Raw genomic sequence first — 15,582 nt, forward strand, 5'->3', positions numbered from 1 at the left:
AAACACACATACTGTTTTTTTTTTTGTTTTTTTGTTTTTTGAGAATGCAACTTCAAATCCTTCCCAACTAACATAATTTTCAGCTTTAGGCATTTGTACACAAAATTGTCAATGAGAAAATCCAGCAGTTTCTTTTGAAAGAAACCGCTCCGTTTCAGTGAGGAGAAAGGAGCAGCTGAGCATTACTGAAGTGAAAGTGTGGTAGAAACACAGTACATCTGCCCCAAACCAGGAAACTAAAGAATGCCCACGTTACACACGCATTCGTGTTCCCGAGCAGATGAACCGTCTCTGATTTATGATAATCATACCAAATAAATAAAACACATTTAGTGCATTTTCTCATTTTCCTCCATTCAAGGAAGGAAGGAACTTTTTTTCTATTTAAATTAAAAGGTGCACCAAACGCAGTCTGGTTCCACCACGACTTAAGTCAAGAATCGGCAGTTCTCTCAATGACAGACAGGCCAGCTATCTTCAGTTTCTGTTCCTTTAGACATACTCAAAGCGCACTATTTACAAAAAAAAACATTTCAGGAGGGAGAGAGGGACCCAGGAAAGATGAAGGCTTTCGGTGTGTGGTGGTCGCTGGGGGGGGGGGGGTGGGGGGGGGGGGGGGGCGGTTATCTCACTCTTAAACGACACAGAACAGCGAACGGAGCCCGTGTCTGAGATGGGCCTCCCAGTACTGTACCACAGAGATGTCTGTTCTACCTCCCAGGTCACCAAGCCTTCTCGCTCCTCACAATTCCTTTTTTGCAGCTGAATTTGTCAAATATCCGAATAGGCCACAGAACATTCATATCTGTCGAGAGTCCAGGCTGCGTTCCATGGAAACATGCTACTCAAATGTATTCTGGAAAACATTATAAACTTCACCTGTGTTAAGGCGTGACCTCCCCCCCCCCCCCCCGTTTTACCTAAACCCCAAGACCCCATAACACTGCATTTCCTGTAACTGTACAAGTCTGTTAAGACAATACAATTCATGCTCTCAATATTTACTCCTATAAGATTGCTTTTGAACTTCACTTGCACTTACTTTTGAGGGTTGTAAAACCCTTCTGTCTGACTTCATCCGATCTGTGGTACAGGCCTTCAGAAAGCACACCTCATTAATATAAGATAATCTCAGGAATACAGTAGATTGCATGGACTCACGATGGAAGACGTGGGGAGAACATAACTTTGAGAATATAGTACGTCTTTCCTGCTATTTCTCAAGCGTAAGCTTTTTTTTTTTTGACACCTGGTTCCTTCAGTGCAGTTGATTTACAGGTTGCTTTTATCTCTGGATGGGGGAACCGAATCATCTTCAAAGTGTCCGTGGCTGCAGGGGGCGGGGGGGGGGGGGGGCGAACTTCCTCCGACACGTGTTTAAAAACGACAACTACAACTCTGCTCTCCCAAATCCGGCGGGCCTCGGAGCTCCGAACATAACTTCAATCCTAACTCAGGATTTTCGCAGCTGCAGCTTTTCTGGACGCCTTCCCGGAAGCTCGCTGCAGACTGCAAGCTTTAACAAATGTGCAGTCTCGCCGCAAAAAAAGGCCAGGGGGAAAGTATGAAGAGCAACTTCTCAAACTTTCTCCAGGCGACTGTCCTGTTATGGCACTCATTCTCCTTCCGATAATACATTCATGCTTACTCAAACCAACAACAGATGCAACAACATGGCTATTTGTGTCACGTCTTCAACAAGCCTTACACCGAATCTTTGATTGAGCAATGCACATAATCTCTTCCATGTTTTCTGGAACCAAAAAAAACTGCACAACTACATCACTGAGGAATGACTGTATCCTTAAGGCAATGCTTCTGACCTTTGACCTACTATGAGACGTGTAGGGCAACCCAATGCCAGTCTACATTCAAATCTTTTTCATGATGAAAAAATGTTTGTCTAAATTGTAAAAACACACACAAGAAATAATAAATTAAAAGGCAGAATAAAAAGGGCCTGTTATAAAATGTCTTACTGTTGATAGTAAAAGCAAATTTTGAGTTTCAAAAATGCTCTCTTGAATTGCTCAAAGGCAAGAATCATATGTCAAAATACATTGTCAGGCCACACTGTAATTGGTAGGAAAATTGTATTAAAACTTTCCAAACCCAGGACAATTAGCAAGCAGTTATTTAACATTTTAAATAGGCAAAATACATTTTCAGAAAAACTGTTCTGGGTTTGTACGATTTCATTAGCAGGTAATTAGGGTCTGACACAATTCCAACCTTTCCAATCAAAACTAAAAAAACTTTTTTTTTTTTTTTTTACTGAAATAATGAAGGATATTCATTAAGTTTTGAAATGGTGAACTCCGATAATCACCGCCATTGAAACGACAAAAAAATAAAATAAAAAAAACAGTCAGTATTCCTGCAAGTTTAAGTGCTCAGTGGTTCTTTAAACATCGTGCAGAATGTTTGTCGGAGGAGGAGGAGGAGGGCGTGTGCGCACACAGTTCAGTAGCAGGGGTAGCGGGTTTGCCGGTCTCAGTTGCTGGTCTTGAAGGCGCCGAAGTAGCTGCCCTCCGACTCGGGGTCCAGCATCCAGGCGTTGGAGACGTTGACGAAGAGGCCGTCGCCCTCCCTCAGGCGGAAGAGCCGGCCCTGCTGCTGGCAGTACATGTTGTAGTTGGGGCTCCTCCACTGCTTGGTGCTGCCGCTCTTCATCAGCACCATGGGCTTGGTGGTCTGCGTGGTCTTCTCGTGGACCACGTACTGGATGAGCTGCGCCCGCACCTCCAGCTCCGGCTCCAGCTCCGGCTCGTAGAAGCGGAAGCAGGTCTTGGCGTACACGTAGTACAGGCCCCCCTCCTGCACCAGCAGCCGCCCGTCGTGGTACCTGATGTTGTACAGCTGGCCCTGGGCCTCGCTCCACTGGATCACTTTGGTCTCCACCTCGTGTTCTGGAAGCACAGTGAGAGAGAGAGTGTAAAACATGGTACAGAGAGTGTGTGGGACATGGTACAGAGAGAGGAACATGGTACAGAGAGAGTGGAACATGGTACAGAGAGAGTGGAACATGGTACAGAGAGCAAGTGGAAATGGTATAGTGAGAGTGTGGAACATGGTACAGAGCAGAGAGAAAGTGTGGAACATGGTATAGAGAGAGTGTGGAACATTGTACAGAGCAGAGAGAGAGTGTGGAACCTGGTACAGAGAGTGTGGAACATGGTATATAGAGAGTGTGGAACATGGTACACAGAAAGAGAGAGAGAGAAACAGTGGAACATGGTATAGAGCGAGTGCGGACCATGTATGCTCTTAAGTTACTCCGCATAAGATAAATGTGCTGACGTGTACTCCTGTTCCGCGAGGTGAACTTACTCTGGACGTAATCAATGGGTGCTTTGATAGGCAAGTGGGCAGCTGGCATGAGGTCCTTCTGCTTTTTCTGGCATCTTCTGGAAGGATCCTTCTTCCTGTGGTCTTTGAGTGCGTCGGCGAGCACAGGTCCAGTCTCCACTTCCTGTGCACGTGGGCGGAGCAGGTGTAGTCAGGAAATGACCTCACAGTTTAGGACAATGCAATCAGCAGATCAAATAAATCTGGTACCGCACCAAAGGGTGTTCCTCGTGCCCCTGGACATGAACACCCAATATTATAAAAACAGGGGAGAAAAAAATACTAGTTTTAAATAATAAACAAAAAACAGTAATGTCCCAAATAAAATAACACTAAAACACACAGCCTTTTCATAAAAGCAGTTTCTCCGTCCATTGCAAACCAATCTAGATATTTTGAGGTCAAGAAAAAAAAAGCCCAATGGATCCAGGGAACAAAAAACAATGGCACATTCAGTTTAATGACTGAGTTTAAAGATTTCTCAGTAAACATGGTCTGAATTTGGCTGCACACTGAAGATTAGAGATTCAGTTCTTTCTTGGTCATATATAGAATTTATTTTTTGCTGCATTAAAGAATTTTGGCACTTAAATTAATAACCCCCCTTCAACATTTTAAAAACAATGAGGCTAAAGATTCACACATTTTGGCAGACTGCCTTCAGCACTGAAGTTGTGTATTTCTTTCAGCATTTGAGTGGCATTTGATTTATTGCCACATTCAGAGCAGATGTATTCAGGTTTCAGGAACTGTAACTGAACTGCAGTGTCCTGCAAATGGCCGTTCGCACATAGCCAAGGGTGAGAGTACATCCCCTCCCTCCTGCTGCAGCCACGGCTAAAGACCAGCTGAAATCACATTGCACCTTTCCCTCAATTTAGTCCGTTCTTTATAACCATACGAACACGTCTTAAAGTATATACAGTGCAGTCTATAAGTATTACATTACATTACAAAGCATTTAGCAGATGCTCTTATTCAGAGCGACATACAACATAGTGCAGATCGAACACAGGAACAAGTGTGAAGAGGACCCTAGAGGACAGTATGGTTCCGAGTCCTAGCATGACCATACAGATACAGTTGGAACCCCCGAAGAATACATCAACTTACGAACTAGCATACCACGGTTGGCAGCTAGAATACCCCGAGTACAACGATACAATGTCTAATACAATACAAGTATTTGGACAGTGACACATCAGTAGGTTCATTGCTCTGTGCTCCAGAAAAAAAAGCTTTAATTTGAGGGTTTTGCATCCACATTCGATGAACAGTTGCCATGCATTGATGACATCATCATTTCTGTGAACAACTCCACTGGAAAAATGATCGATGGTCAAACCGGGAAAATCAGCAAAAGGGAAGTTTGTTCCTAAACTGAGTACTGCGTATTAAAAGCACAGACCCTATCCCCTTTTAACATGAATTTATATTAATATTAAAGGTACAATAGGTAAGATATTTGTGTTGAAACATTGTTACGAGACTTGTAAATCCCTTCCAATCATTGAAAAAGGCTCACTGGCATGTTGACTCACCCTCTGCCTGTGTTTATAGTCCTTCGGGTTTCAAAATATAAAGTTGACGGGCCAACACTCTGTACCAAAACATTGTATGAATGTACAGTAATTCAAGCTCATTGGTTCTAATTGCCAGAGCCAATGGTATTTCAATGTCAGAGCGTTTACAGAGAAGGGGGAGGGATGAACAGTGCTGTGGTTTGGAGGTGCTACATACAGAATATGTGTCATACGGAAATGGTTCAATAAGTGTGGAGATTTTGAGACGGATAGATAGATAGAGTTTTGATAATCTCTGCTATTATTGCCATGACACATGCACTGCAATTAAGGGATTTAATACACTTCAGCTAATGGTGCTGTTTGCCAGGTCCTCGTGAGCACTGTGTACATGGTGCAAATGCATTACTCGATCACTGCATTTCAATTAAATATGTGTGGTACCAAGATTCTTCAGTTATTACTGTCAAACAATGGCTGCAAATCACAGCTATTCTTGATAACATTACATTACTGGCATTTGGCAGATACTCTTATCCAGAGCGACATACAGTTGATTAGACTAAGTAGGAGACAATCCCCCCTGGAGCAATGCAGGGTTAAGGGCCTTGCTCAAGGGCCCAACGGCTGTGCGGATCCTATTGTGGCTACACCAGGAATCGAACCGCCGACCTTGCGGGTCCCAGTCATGTACCTTAACCACTACACTACAGCCCGCCTCCAGGGGAGGATTGTCTCCTGCTTAGTCTAATCAACTGTAAGTCACTTTGGATAAAAAAAACGACAGCCAAATTACATGCGATATATTGTAATGTAAAGAAATGTAGGACAAGTGAATCTTAAAGAAGATTTACATTCACGGAAGGCGTAGGTGAGCACCAACTTTTTATCTGTATCAACATAAACGTGCTTACTTCATTAGTATAGAGAGTGATTGATTCTCAGGGGTTTTGCCTGAGAGGTTAGCATTGATAAATAAAAGGTTCAGATTACTGTTCTTTGGCTACTTTTTTGGCCATTTCCACTTCATATGGAGCGTCCGCGGGGCAACAACTGCAGCAGTCTTTGGCACACGTGCTGTCTGTATTGTGCCGCCATATTGGCCATAATCTTAGTTCATCAGCTGATGCTGTCTGTAACTACGCACCTGTAATTCTACAACTTGGAAATAATTCATAATATTGTTGATTTGTTTACTCGAGTTCCCTTGTCCACAGTAATGTACATGTTTCCTATTTAGATTTTTTAAGCTGCTGGATGTTTACCAAAGCATGTTAAGAGCCTTGCTGATGTATAAAAACAGCGCAAACCCCACAAAGATGTGAATTTGTACTGCGAGACCAGTTCCCCAACCTCCTCTATTTACCCGGAGATACAAACAAATTAAAACCACAGACAAAAAAGTGGAAAATAAATCCGAACGCTACATTCTCGGCTGATTCTCGGCAATTACACGACCCCGGTTCACCTTTAATTACCGAAACGGCGGGTTCTATATTTGCTCGCGGAGCAGGTAACGGCCGCCGCTCCAGAATTAGTCGCCTCGCCGGCGGGAAATCTGCAGCGCAAACATAATCAGGGCGGAATTGGCCGAAGGCGGCGCGGTGAACGGGTGGAAACCATGTCTGCGGGGGAAGTGTGAAAATAGCGCGGCGCCCTGCCAGCGTTGTGGCGACGGTCTGTGATGTGCGGTTCTGACCCAGAACCGCCTCCTTCATCTGTCAGGTACATGGGCAGATTCGGGTCACGGCTCTGCCTTAGAATATCCTCCCTGCGGCTTGACCTGACATTTTAGTCTCATGTATTGACATAATAAATTATCTTTTTTTTTTTTTTTGCCTGAATTACTTTGTTTTTTTTGTGTGGACAACATTACCAGAAAACTGAGCTAAAAATAATCTGTGCAACAAGTGAAGAAATACAGTTTTATTGTAGTGAGCCTGACCAGAGGCCACATTTTTACCTTGCCAAAGTTTTTTTTTGCTCCCTCTGACTTGTACATACGGTACAATATTGCTATTAACCAATGAAAATGGTTATATAATAACCCAGTTGCTATTGGCTGTGTGTGATGTGATGCCATAGTCCAGCCAATCCCCACCCTTTCCCTCTTGCAGCCATTTTCAACAACTTCAAAAACTTTGGTGGCCCACGGCAAACCAATAACGGTTAAATGGAGCTCAGTGGTATTCGTAGTGTCCGTTTCTCACTTCTTTCAAACTGCCTCTTTCCTTCTCAGAGGCCCTAGTACCAGCCAGCATTTTGGAATTGGTGTGCAAGCTCGCTAAGTAAGGACAAGAGGTGTGACTCTGCCATTTCCTTAAGTGTCGGTGCACTTGTATTGGACCGTTATCAGCCTATGAGTCACAATGGATTTCTGTTTATTTTTTGTCTGGGTATGAGTATTTTTAAACATACTGAGCACAAAATAAGTGTGTCCAACTATCTATTTCATTTTTCTTTTATTTCTTTTTCATTTTCTTTGATTAAAATCAATCTTTTTAGATTTTTCCTTCCCTCCCGACACCCAAGTCACCACACAGATCTCTGCCTGCTTGGCTGATCTCTCTGCGTGGATGACTTCCCACCACCTGAAGCTCAGCCTTGCCAAAACTGAGCTTTTCTACATCCCTGCTAAGTCCTCTCCGTCAATCGACCTCTCACTGACTGTTGAGGACTTTGTAGTTTCCTCCTCCCGTACGGCAAAGAATCTTGGGGTGACTCTTGATAACTGCCTCACCCTGGCTCCACAAGTATCCTCCACTGCCAGAACCTGCAGGTTCTTTCTGTATAATATACGCCGTATCCGTCATCTCCCGCCTGGATTACTGCAACTCCCTCCTAGCCGGTCTCCCAGCGTGTGCCATCAAGCCCCTGCAGCTGGTCCAGAATGCTGCAGCCCGCCTGATCACCAGTCAGCCCAGGTCGGCTCATGTCACCCCGCTTCTCATTGGCCTCCACTGGCTTCCTATTGCCGCATGCATCCGATTCAAGGCCCTAGTGTTGGCATTTCAGGCTGCTAAGGGGACTGCCCCACCTTACATACAATCCTTGATCACTCCCTACTCCCCAGCTAGACCACTCCAGTCTGCCAGCTCTGGTCGCCTTATGGTTCCCTCTCTACGTGCACCTGGCGGTCGAGCTGCACGTTCACGCCTGTTTTCTGTTCTGGTTCCTCAGTGGTGGAATGACTTGCCTACCACTGTCAGGACAGCAGAATCCCTCCCCCTATTTCGACACAGACTCAAAACACACCTCTTCAAACTCTACCTTAGTCCTCCCAACTGATTTTCCCCCACCCCCCCTTTCTGATATCCCTACCCTAACCCCCAAAAAAAAAAAAATGTTTAGAACAGCATTCCATGTGTATTTTCCTAGTTATGAATGTGATGCTTTGACTTGTGGTAGAACCTATGCACTTGTAAGTCGCTTTGGATTAAAAGCGTCTGCCAAATGACCAAAATGTAAATGTAAATGTAGATTGATTTGGCAGACTGCCTGCAGTACTGTCCAGTGACCACTAGTGGGCCATGAGTTGGAATGTCCCATAGTTTGTTCAGCAGATCTTGGTGTCCTGTTGGGTCGTACTCTTATGTACATTCAGTATGGCACTCAGACATGATCATGTTTGCGGCAACACTCATTTTTACCGCCAGGCTTTCATTTGTCCTGAACATGGTCAGGAGCAGATATTCTTTTCTTTAAAAAAAAAAAAAGCTTCCAATTTAACCTACAAATGTGGGCAAGATAAGCTGTGTAATTAACAGATTCCCAAAATGAATTCAGTGCTGGTGAACAAAACGCCAAAAGAAGACAAAGACAAAACTGCATATCCAGCTGCCATTCGGGATTTGGGCTGCAAATCCAGTAGTGTTCAGTAGATGTTTGTGTCTATACTGGTGGTAACTTATCTTATTATGCATATTATACAGTAAGCCAATCTGGCTCAGAATGTTTTGAAAATAAAATAATGTAATTCCCTGGAGCCGTGTCAAGAGTTGCGAGCGGTCGCTCTTGAGAAAGAGCTGGATCTCACAGGCAGCGGGTTCATCGCGTTGCCTTTTGAACCCTGCGGTTGTGCAGGTTTTGGGTTCCAGACCCGCGCGCACCACATTGCTTGTGTTTGCTCCAAACGTGATGGTTAAGTCTGCATTGTGCGCGGGGACCGGGCCCACGCTGACACATCGCCGGCAGAGCGCTGGCCAGCTCCGACCAGAAACGCTCCGGTCACACTGCTCTTATTAAACAACAACATGAGGTTCTGGTTATGTATTTTTAACACTCAACATTTTCCTAAAGAGAGAGAGCACCACCGCCAAGCTTGTTGCAGTGTAATTCAAGTTTGTAAAACTGAGACTGTGTGCAGAAAAAGACACAGGAAAAAAAACAAAGCAATGGTTTAGAATTCATTATGGCAAATACAGACCTCATCAAACAATGACCCTAAACATTCATATTTCCAGCAGTCTGAATTCAGTGAAAGCCACTTTTTCCATAGCATCACTGTGGTGCCTATTCACTACCAAAAACCCCTACGCCCACCATCCGTGTTTCTCACGACAACCATGAACCTGGTCCATCTCCAAAAACCTGAACGGCACTGCCCAATCCCCTCCCTGGTTTTATTTAATTTTTTTAACCTGAAACCGTGTGTGAGCTTCTGCCTAACCTGCTCCGCCACAACACCCTGCTGCAGGGGCTTCTGGGACAGCGCCGCCAGAATCGCTGACACCTAAACAAGCGTAGCGTTTACAAAACCACAGCTTCTGCTGCTGACCTCAGTGACCCGGCCAAGAACCGTGACATCACTCCAGGAAAAAGAGTTCAGCTTCCGCACCAGACTGCGACCAATGCACAACATCTGACATTTCAGGTTTGAAAAAAAACAAAAAAACTGAACAATTAATGTTTCAGGTTTAGACACCAGAAAGGTGCAAGTTAGTCATACTCGACCACAAGTGAGGCACACAGCACATAACTGTATATTCCCTTATTTGTCAGAGAGGTGAACCTACTTCTGATCTGTACTCGAGCACATTGGCTTTGAAAGAACACAATGAATATGAGGTTAAACTGTCAGCTTTAAATGGAGTATTTGCTTCCATATCATGCAACAGATGTAGGAATGAATAGAAACCCTTTTTATACATATTCCCCCCCGTTTTAGGGGACCAAACAAAGTGAGACAAATTAACAATCTTACAGTCGTCATATTTTGGTTGCAAATCCTTTGCATTTGACTCCATGACAGATGCCACCCATGCACATCACCAGACACTGGACACCTTCCCTGGTAAGGCTCTCCCAGGTTTGGAATGCATCCATCTCCAGTTCCTGTTTATTTTTCTTCTAGATTTTTGTCTTCAGTTCAATTGCAACTCGTTTAACTGCATTCAGGTCAGGTGATTGAAAAAAAACCACTTTCCACGTTCAGGCCCTGATAATTCCTTGGTTGCTTGAGCAGTGTCTTTGGGCTCACTGTCCTGCTGGTGAGGTGATATGCTTTGGATCACGAGCAGTCTCTCTCTCTCTCTCTCTCTCTCTCTCTCTCTCTCTCTCTCTCTCTCTCTCTTTCTCACTCTCTCTCTCTCACTTTGATACTCATCTCAACTCTCTCCAAAAAGGTTTGTTCCAAAATGCTAGAATTTTTGTCTAATGTACTTTTTACAAACCATTCTGTTCTTGGGAATTACCAGTGGTTTGCATCTCGCAGTGAACCCGCTGAGGTTATGCTGGTGTAGTCTCTTCTTTATTTTAGTTTTCCCCCCACATCTGTGCCTACATCCTGGAGACTGTTCTTGATCTGTTCCACAGTCAAACGGGGGTTTTTTTTATTCACAATTGAAAGTAGTATTCAGTCATCCATTACAGCGGGTTGTTTGCGAATGCCGAGCACACAAGTGCGTCCTTATGTCAACAGTTTCATTTTTAATCCAATGTGCTGGAGTACACAGCCAGAATACCCAAGTTTGTGTCACTGTCCAAAATACTTAGGCTACACTGTGTTTGTCTGTACAGCACGCACAGTGCAGTGATGTAATACATCTTGGAAAAAGATGTATTGCAATATACTTCTTTAATGACACTGGCAACATATTGTGGGATGCTGCAGTATATATTTTACCCCAGAATATATTGTGTTTCTGTAAGACACCTGCAGTCTGCTCATGCCAGCTTGTTTTTGCAGACCTCAACCCTGTTTTTACAATGGGACCCTGTGGGAAAGTTTCTCATGATGAGCTGTTGATCCGTACTTTTTAATCGGGTTCTCACGAGTCGTCGGATAGCGTAGCTATTTAGGTACAAAATGTTTGTTTATTCAGGGGGGGGGAAATATTTAATTAGAAAAAAGGTATCTAATTCTCAGTTGTTCACCGTGTGTTGGAACTGACTGTTTTCTCTGGCTTTTCTCATGCCACTTCCCGGCCTCTCGAACGGCCGGGCTAAAGCGGAGCAGCGGCTGATATTCTTGAAGTGAAAATTCTTGAGATTCTTCCTTTAGCATCTTTGACCGAACTATAAGGACACGCCCCCCCCCCCCCCCTTTTCTTCCTGTGTTCAGCGGCAGTGATCTCCCCCAGATGTGTATGAGTCGATGGGTCCTCGTGTTCTGCCCTCTGGGGTCCCGGGTTCGAATCATAGACTGCCGAAAACATACGGACCGAGTGCCTGTTGCATCACCCCACTGACTGTCCATGTGCTCATGAAAAGTGTTTTGAAACCCGGGGGAAGTCAAGTTTACAAGCGCCGCCACGTTGTAAGATTTGGGGCCCGAGACTGCTCAGCAGGGAGGCTGAGCACGACACCTCCGCTAAGCGTGTGAGAGACTGACTCAGCAGTGATGCAACCTGTCCCCGATTCGTCCGCAAAGTATTTCTGTATCGTCCTAAGAGCACGATAACAAAATCGGCATGTGGGGAGACCTCAGACGAAGATGAAACACTGATTGCGACTGTCTGCATTTTCGTCTGGGGAAATAATGATTGCCTTTGTATCTTTACCGTATTGTTACCATTGAAAAGGGGGGGCGGGGGGGGCGGGCTGAAACACCAACACTGGAGCCGACCGCAGGAGCGAAAGCAGGGCGCCTTCTCGCGACAACACCCGGAAACGAGCCTCAGAAGCAAAGCCTGGCGTTTGGGCCGCTTGATTTGAACGCCCCCCCCCCACTCTCTCATACCCAAACACAGACTGCGCGGTGTCATTGGCTGCGGAACAGGAACTCACCTCAGGCGCCCTCTGCTGGACTGAGGAGAAATCTACCTGGAAGAGACGACATGAATAGAGCTGTAATTAAATCACTCGCAAAAAACCCACAAAGACCCCCGTACATTATTCCGCAGCATTAGAGAGCTCTATCCGAACTCCTGGAGGTCCCTCTTTCATCAATAAGTATCCGTTATTAATTTGCAACATTAAAGTTATGCCATGAATTTATTCCAAATGTTCATTCCAAGCAATTGTATCATCTGTCTCAGTATGCCAGCTTCCAGGAGAGCAGTTTATTTTTATTTGTTTAAATTCTGCTCCAAACGCGCCATCACTCATAAACTCTGTTGAAAAGCCGCCTTCCAGTAAACAAGGCCCCCCTGCCCGGTTTTTCTGGTTTATTTAGTGAATACATCGACCCCAGCCCCCTTTCCACATCTCGCCGTTCGACTTGTTAAAGTTTTACCGCCCGGCCGCTAACCTCGCTGCGTTTGAGCTTGGGGGCACGGGGGGAGTTCTGGCTCTAAGGTGGCAGGTGATTTGGGGAGAGAGAGATCTACGGCTCCCGAATGAGTCACAGAAAAACAGGACCAGCTGGGCTTCCGTCCCCTGGGCTGCGATTACTGAAAATCCGGCCCAATCCACCACCTCCCCAGTCTCCTCGTATCTAATTCTGGTTATGTTTAATCAGATCGAGGCCACTGTATCCCATAATGCCACAGCAAAGCTTGAGCTGAGGTTTGATTCCTCAGATTCCCCCCCACCCCCTGATCGCCCATTTCCCAAAGACGATCTCAAATTCCCAGCCAAACACAACTGAAATTCATCTTTCCCCCCTCTAGTCCTGGTCTGCAAGTTTAGGCCACGCTCCCGGATTTAACAAGCTCCTGACATACACACACACAAACACACACACACACACACACTACTGTTTATGCCAAAGCCACACTAAACAAAGTGTCATTATTTTCATCTGTGCTTACACTCGGGAAAGTTGTTTTGAGGCCAATACTGCGAGTCACCCAAGGCAAATGAGCCTCTTTATATCTTTGCGGTCTCCAAACTAAAACCACCATACTGTGTAAATAACTACAAATATTGCAGGTAAAAATCACTTTGTGTGTTAGAAGCCAAAGTTTACTTGAAGTGTGTAATTTATGACTGAATCAATAAACTTAAGTTGCTGTTTTACTTCAAGCTGAAAAATTGTTTCATTAAAATAGTTTTGTTCACTGGATTATCATGATGGCTCAAATGTATCAATGCCTGGCTAAACCAAATCATACGGTGATTTTAATTTGAATATGAAACCAAAGAATGTGTCTGACTGGACCTGCATGGTATTTATATTCTAAGAACCACTGACTGTTATCGGTGCGTAAAAACTAAAAGCTTTTGTGTGATTCTAAGCGTGTGTGTGGCCACCAGGTGGACCCAATTGGACTTGTACTCGGCGGAAGAATGTCAAATTCAGCATATGCTGTTCATTTATGTCAATGTAAAGGGGGCCATGCCGTTTACCACTGGGTGTGATACCGGATTAATATTCTATCAACGACCACTGTTCCGGGTAATTTAAATACGCAATCTTTCTGATGATATGTGAAATAGAGAGTTTTCGAAGAGTTTTCGTTTTTTGGATCTACATCTTCCAATTCCAGACACCTCTATCCAAAATTGCTGTGGAAAATGTCTGTGACTGCAGAAATTGAGCGTGCAGTTAAACAGAACTTCAGTGCTTACGTTTCTGTTGCTTACGAGAAACGCAAGGACCTCTATCCCAAATACACGGATGCAGCCAGTACATTCCACCTAAATACAGTAAATATCACTATGTAAATATTATCACAAGACGGGGAACAAGTCCCACAACATAGCGCTCAGCTGCAGCCCTCAGAAACAAATGCCCCTAACATGGTTTATCACTCCGGAGATAAGATACGTGTCGACTAGGCTACTCAAACAATTTTATTAGGTTTTAGGAGATAAGTATACACGGCAAGTAAAGTGATAAATCATAATTTCTGAGTAACATGTAAAGTCGTGTCCAACGTTTATTTTCGTTAGCAACTGGCAAGAACTTTGCGGTTAAAGCGCAAGAAAAGTTGAACAGAAACGAAACGGACGCATACCGTTGCTGCTCCCAAACACGTCTTTGCACATCGCATACTTCTTCGCCAAGCCGTGATGTTATCTTAAACATCCGCGAAATCATTCAAGCACGCATTTAGGCTGCAGAATAATCTAAAGCTCGACTAATTGTGTGTAGCAATGTTTGACGATACAAGTAAACATTTTTTTTGCAAGTTAGCATTGGATTATTTACACAGCGGCAGAAAGTAACGATGACACAACGATAAATAGAAAAAAGCCTATTGTCCTGAAAACTTGAAAGAACATTTTCATTGAAAAGCATCATATTCTTATCTGTACATACGAATCGCGAGAAAACGGACGTTATGTCTGATGTTAATATATTTTTGAACATGTCAACTGCAAAGATTATTTATTATAAACCTTAAATTCAAAATCGCAAATGCCGCTTTAACATCGTACGCAACCAGTTTCTAAATGATAGGCTACAGATCAAGTCGGGTCATCTCTTACCTCGTGTAGATAACCTGTTAAGTGCAGCAAGATCGCGACACTCGATAAGATTTGAAGCAATCCCATAACAACGAGGGTTCCAAAAACCAGGGGTCGACAAGTTGGTTCTGCACTCGGGGCAGAGTGGAAACGGGCTTGACCATTCTCCATCTCGGTAGGGTTCCGCAGGTAAACACGATAGTCATTAGCTGCCATGGACGCTCGCTTTTAATATTCTTCTAAGTGGGAGGAAGTTAGTGATGGAAAGGCTTCATAACTGCGAACAGTGGGTGGGCAGAATGGTTTGCTTCCTTTTCTGAGCGAGTGAGCCAATCAGATTGTCGCCATGTCAATTACTCTCCGCGTATTGTACCGTTAGTGTACGTTTATGTTTGACAAATTATGCCGCGTATAATTTATCCGCGAATGAAACGTTATGTGAAATAAGTTAAAGGAAAGTTACGTCAACACATTTTTTACAACATCTTTATTATTGCACTGATGTTTTCGCAGCATTGTTCGGGTTAATATTGTGAAATGTTACGATAGCTATATATATCATTATGATGTCTTAATCACAACTGGGGGATGGTATAAACTTTATACTGTACCTATAGGCTGTCGTAATTAACTGTTCAAAGACAATATTCATGTTTTCAGATTGGAATAAATGTTTTACTTATGCAAAACAATTACATCATAATGTCTTATTTCACACCAAATCCAGTGGTCACGTTAGAAAGGAACTATCCGATAATATTCGAAGGGGGTATCACATTAGTTGTCTGCAAATAGACGTGATGTCAGATTTTATCCTTGCTATATAGAAATGTGTAATGGGAGGAAGATAGTTCATACACCTGTGCTGTTTGCTGTGTGGATTATCGTACTTTGTACATAATCTACTGTATGTGTC

The 15,582-nt window shown here is 44.0% G+C and overlaps 1 protein-coding gene across 1 annotated transcript; it reads right to left on the reverse strand.

The window, feature by feature from the left end:
* Positions 1-597: 597 nt before the first annotated feature.
* LOC133116804 (tumor necrosis factor ligand superfamily member 11-like) lies at positions 598-14,898 on the reverse strand. The gene is made up of 4 exons (XM_061226769.1): positions 14,688-14,898; positions 12,099-12,134; positions 3,331-3,472; positions 598-2,909 (listed from the first exon to the last, which is right to left on the reverse strand). The coding sequence occupies exons 1-4, from the start codon at positions 14,880-14,882 to the stop codon at positions 2,494-2,496; spliced, it is 789 nt and encodes a 262-aa protein (XP_061082753.1). The 5' UTR covers positions 14,883-14,898; the 3' UTR covers positions 598-2,493.
* Between the last annotated feature and the right edge of the window lie 684 nt (positions 14,899-15,582).

The sequence above is a fragment of the Conger conger genome, chromosome 17 (genome assembly GCF_963514075.1).
Source record: "Conger conger chromosome 17, fConCon1.1, whole genome shotgun sequence".
Classification (NCBI taxonomy): Eukaryota; Metazoa; Chordata; class Actinopteri; order Anguilliformes; family Congridae; genus Conger; species Conger conger.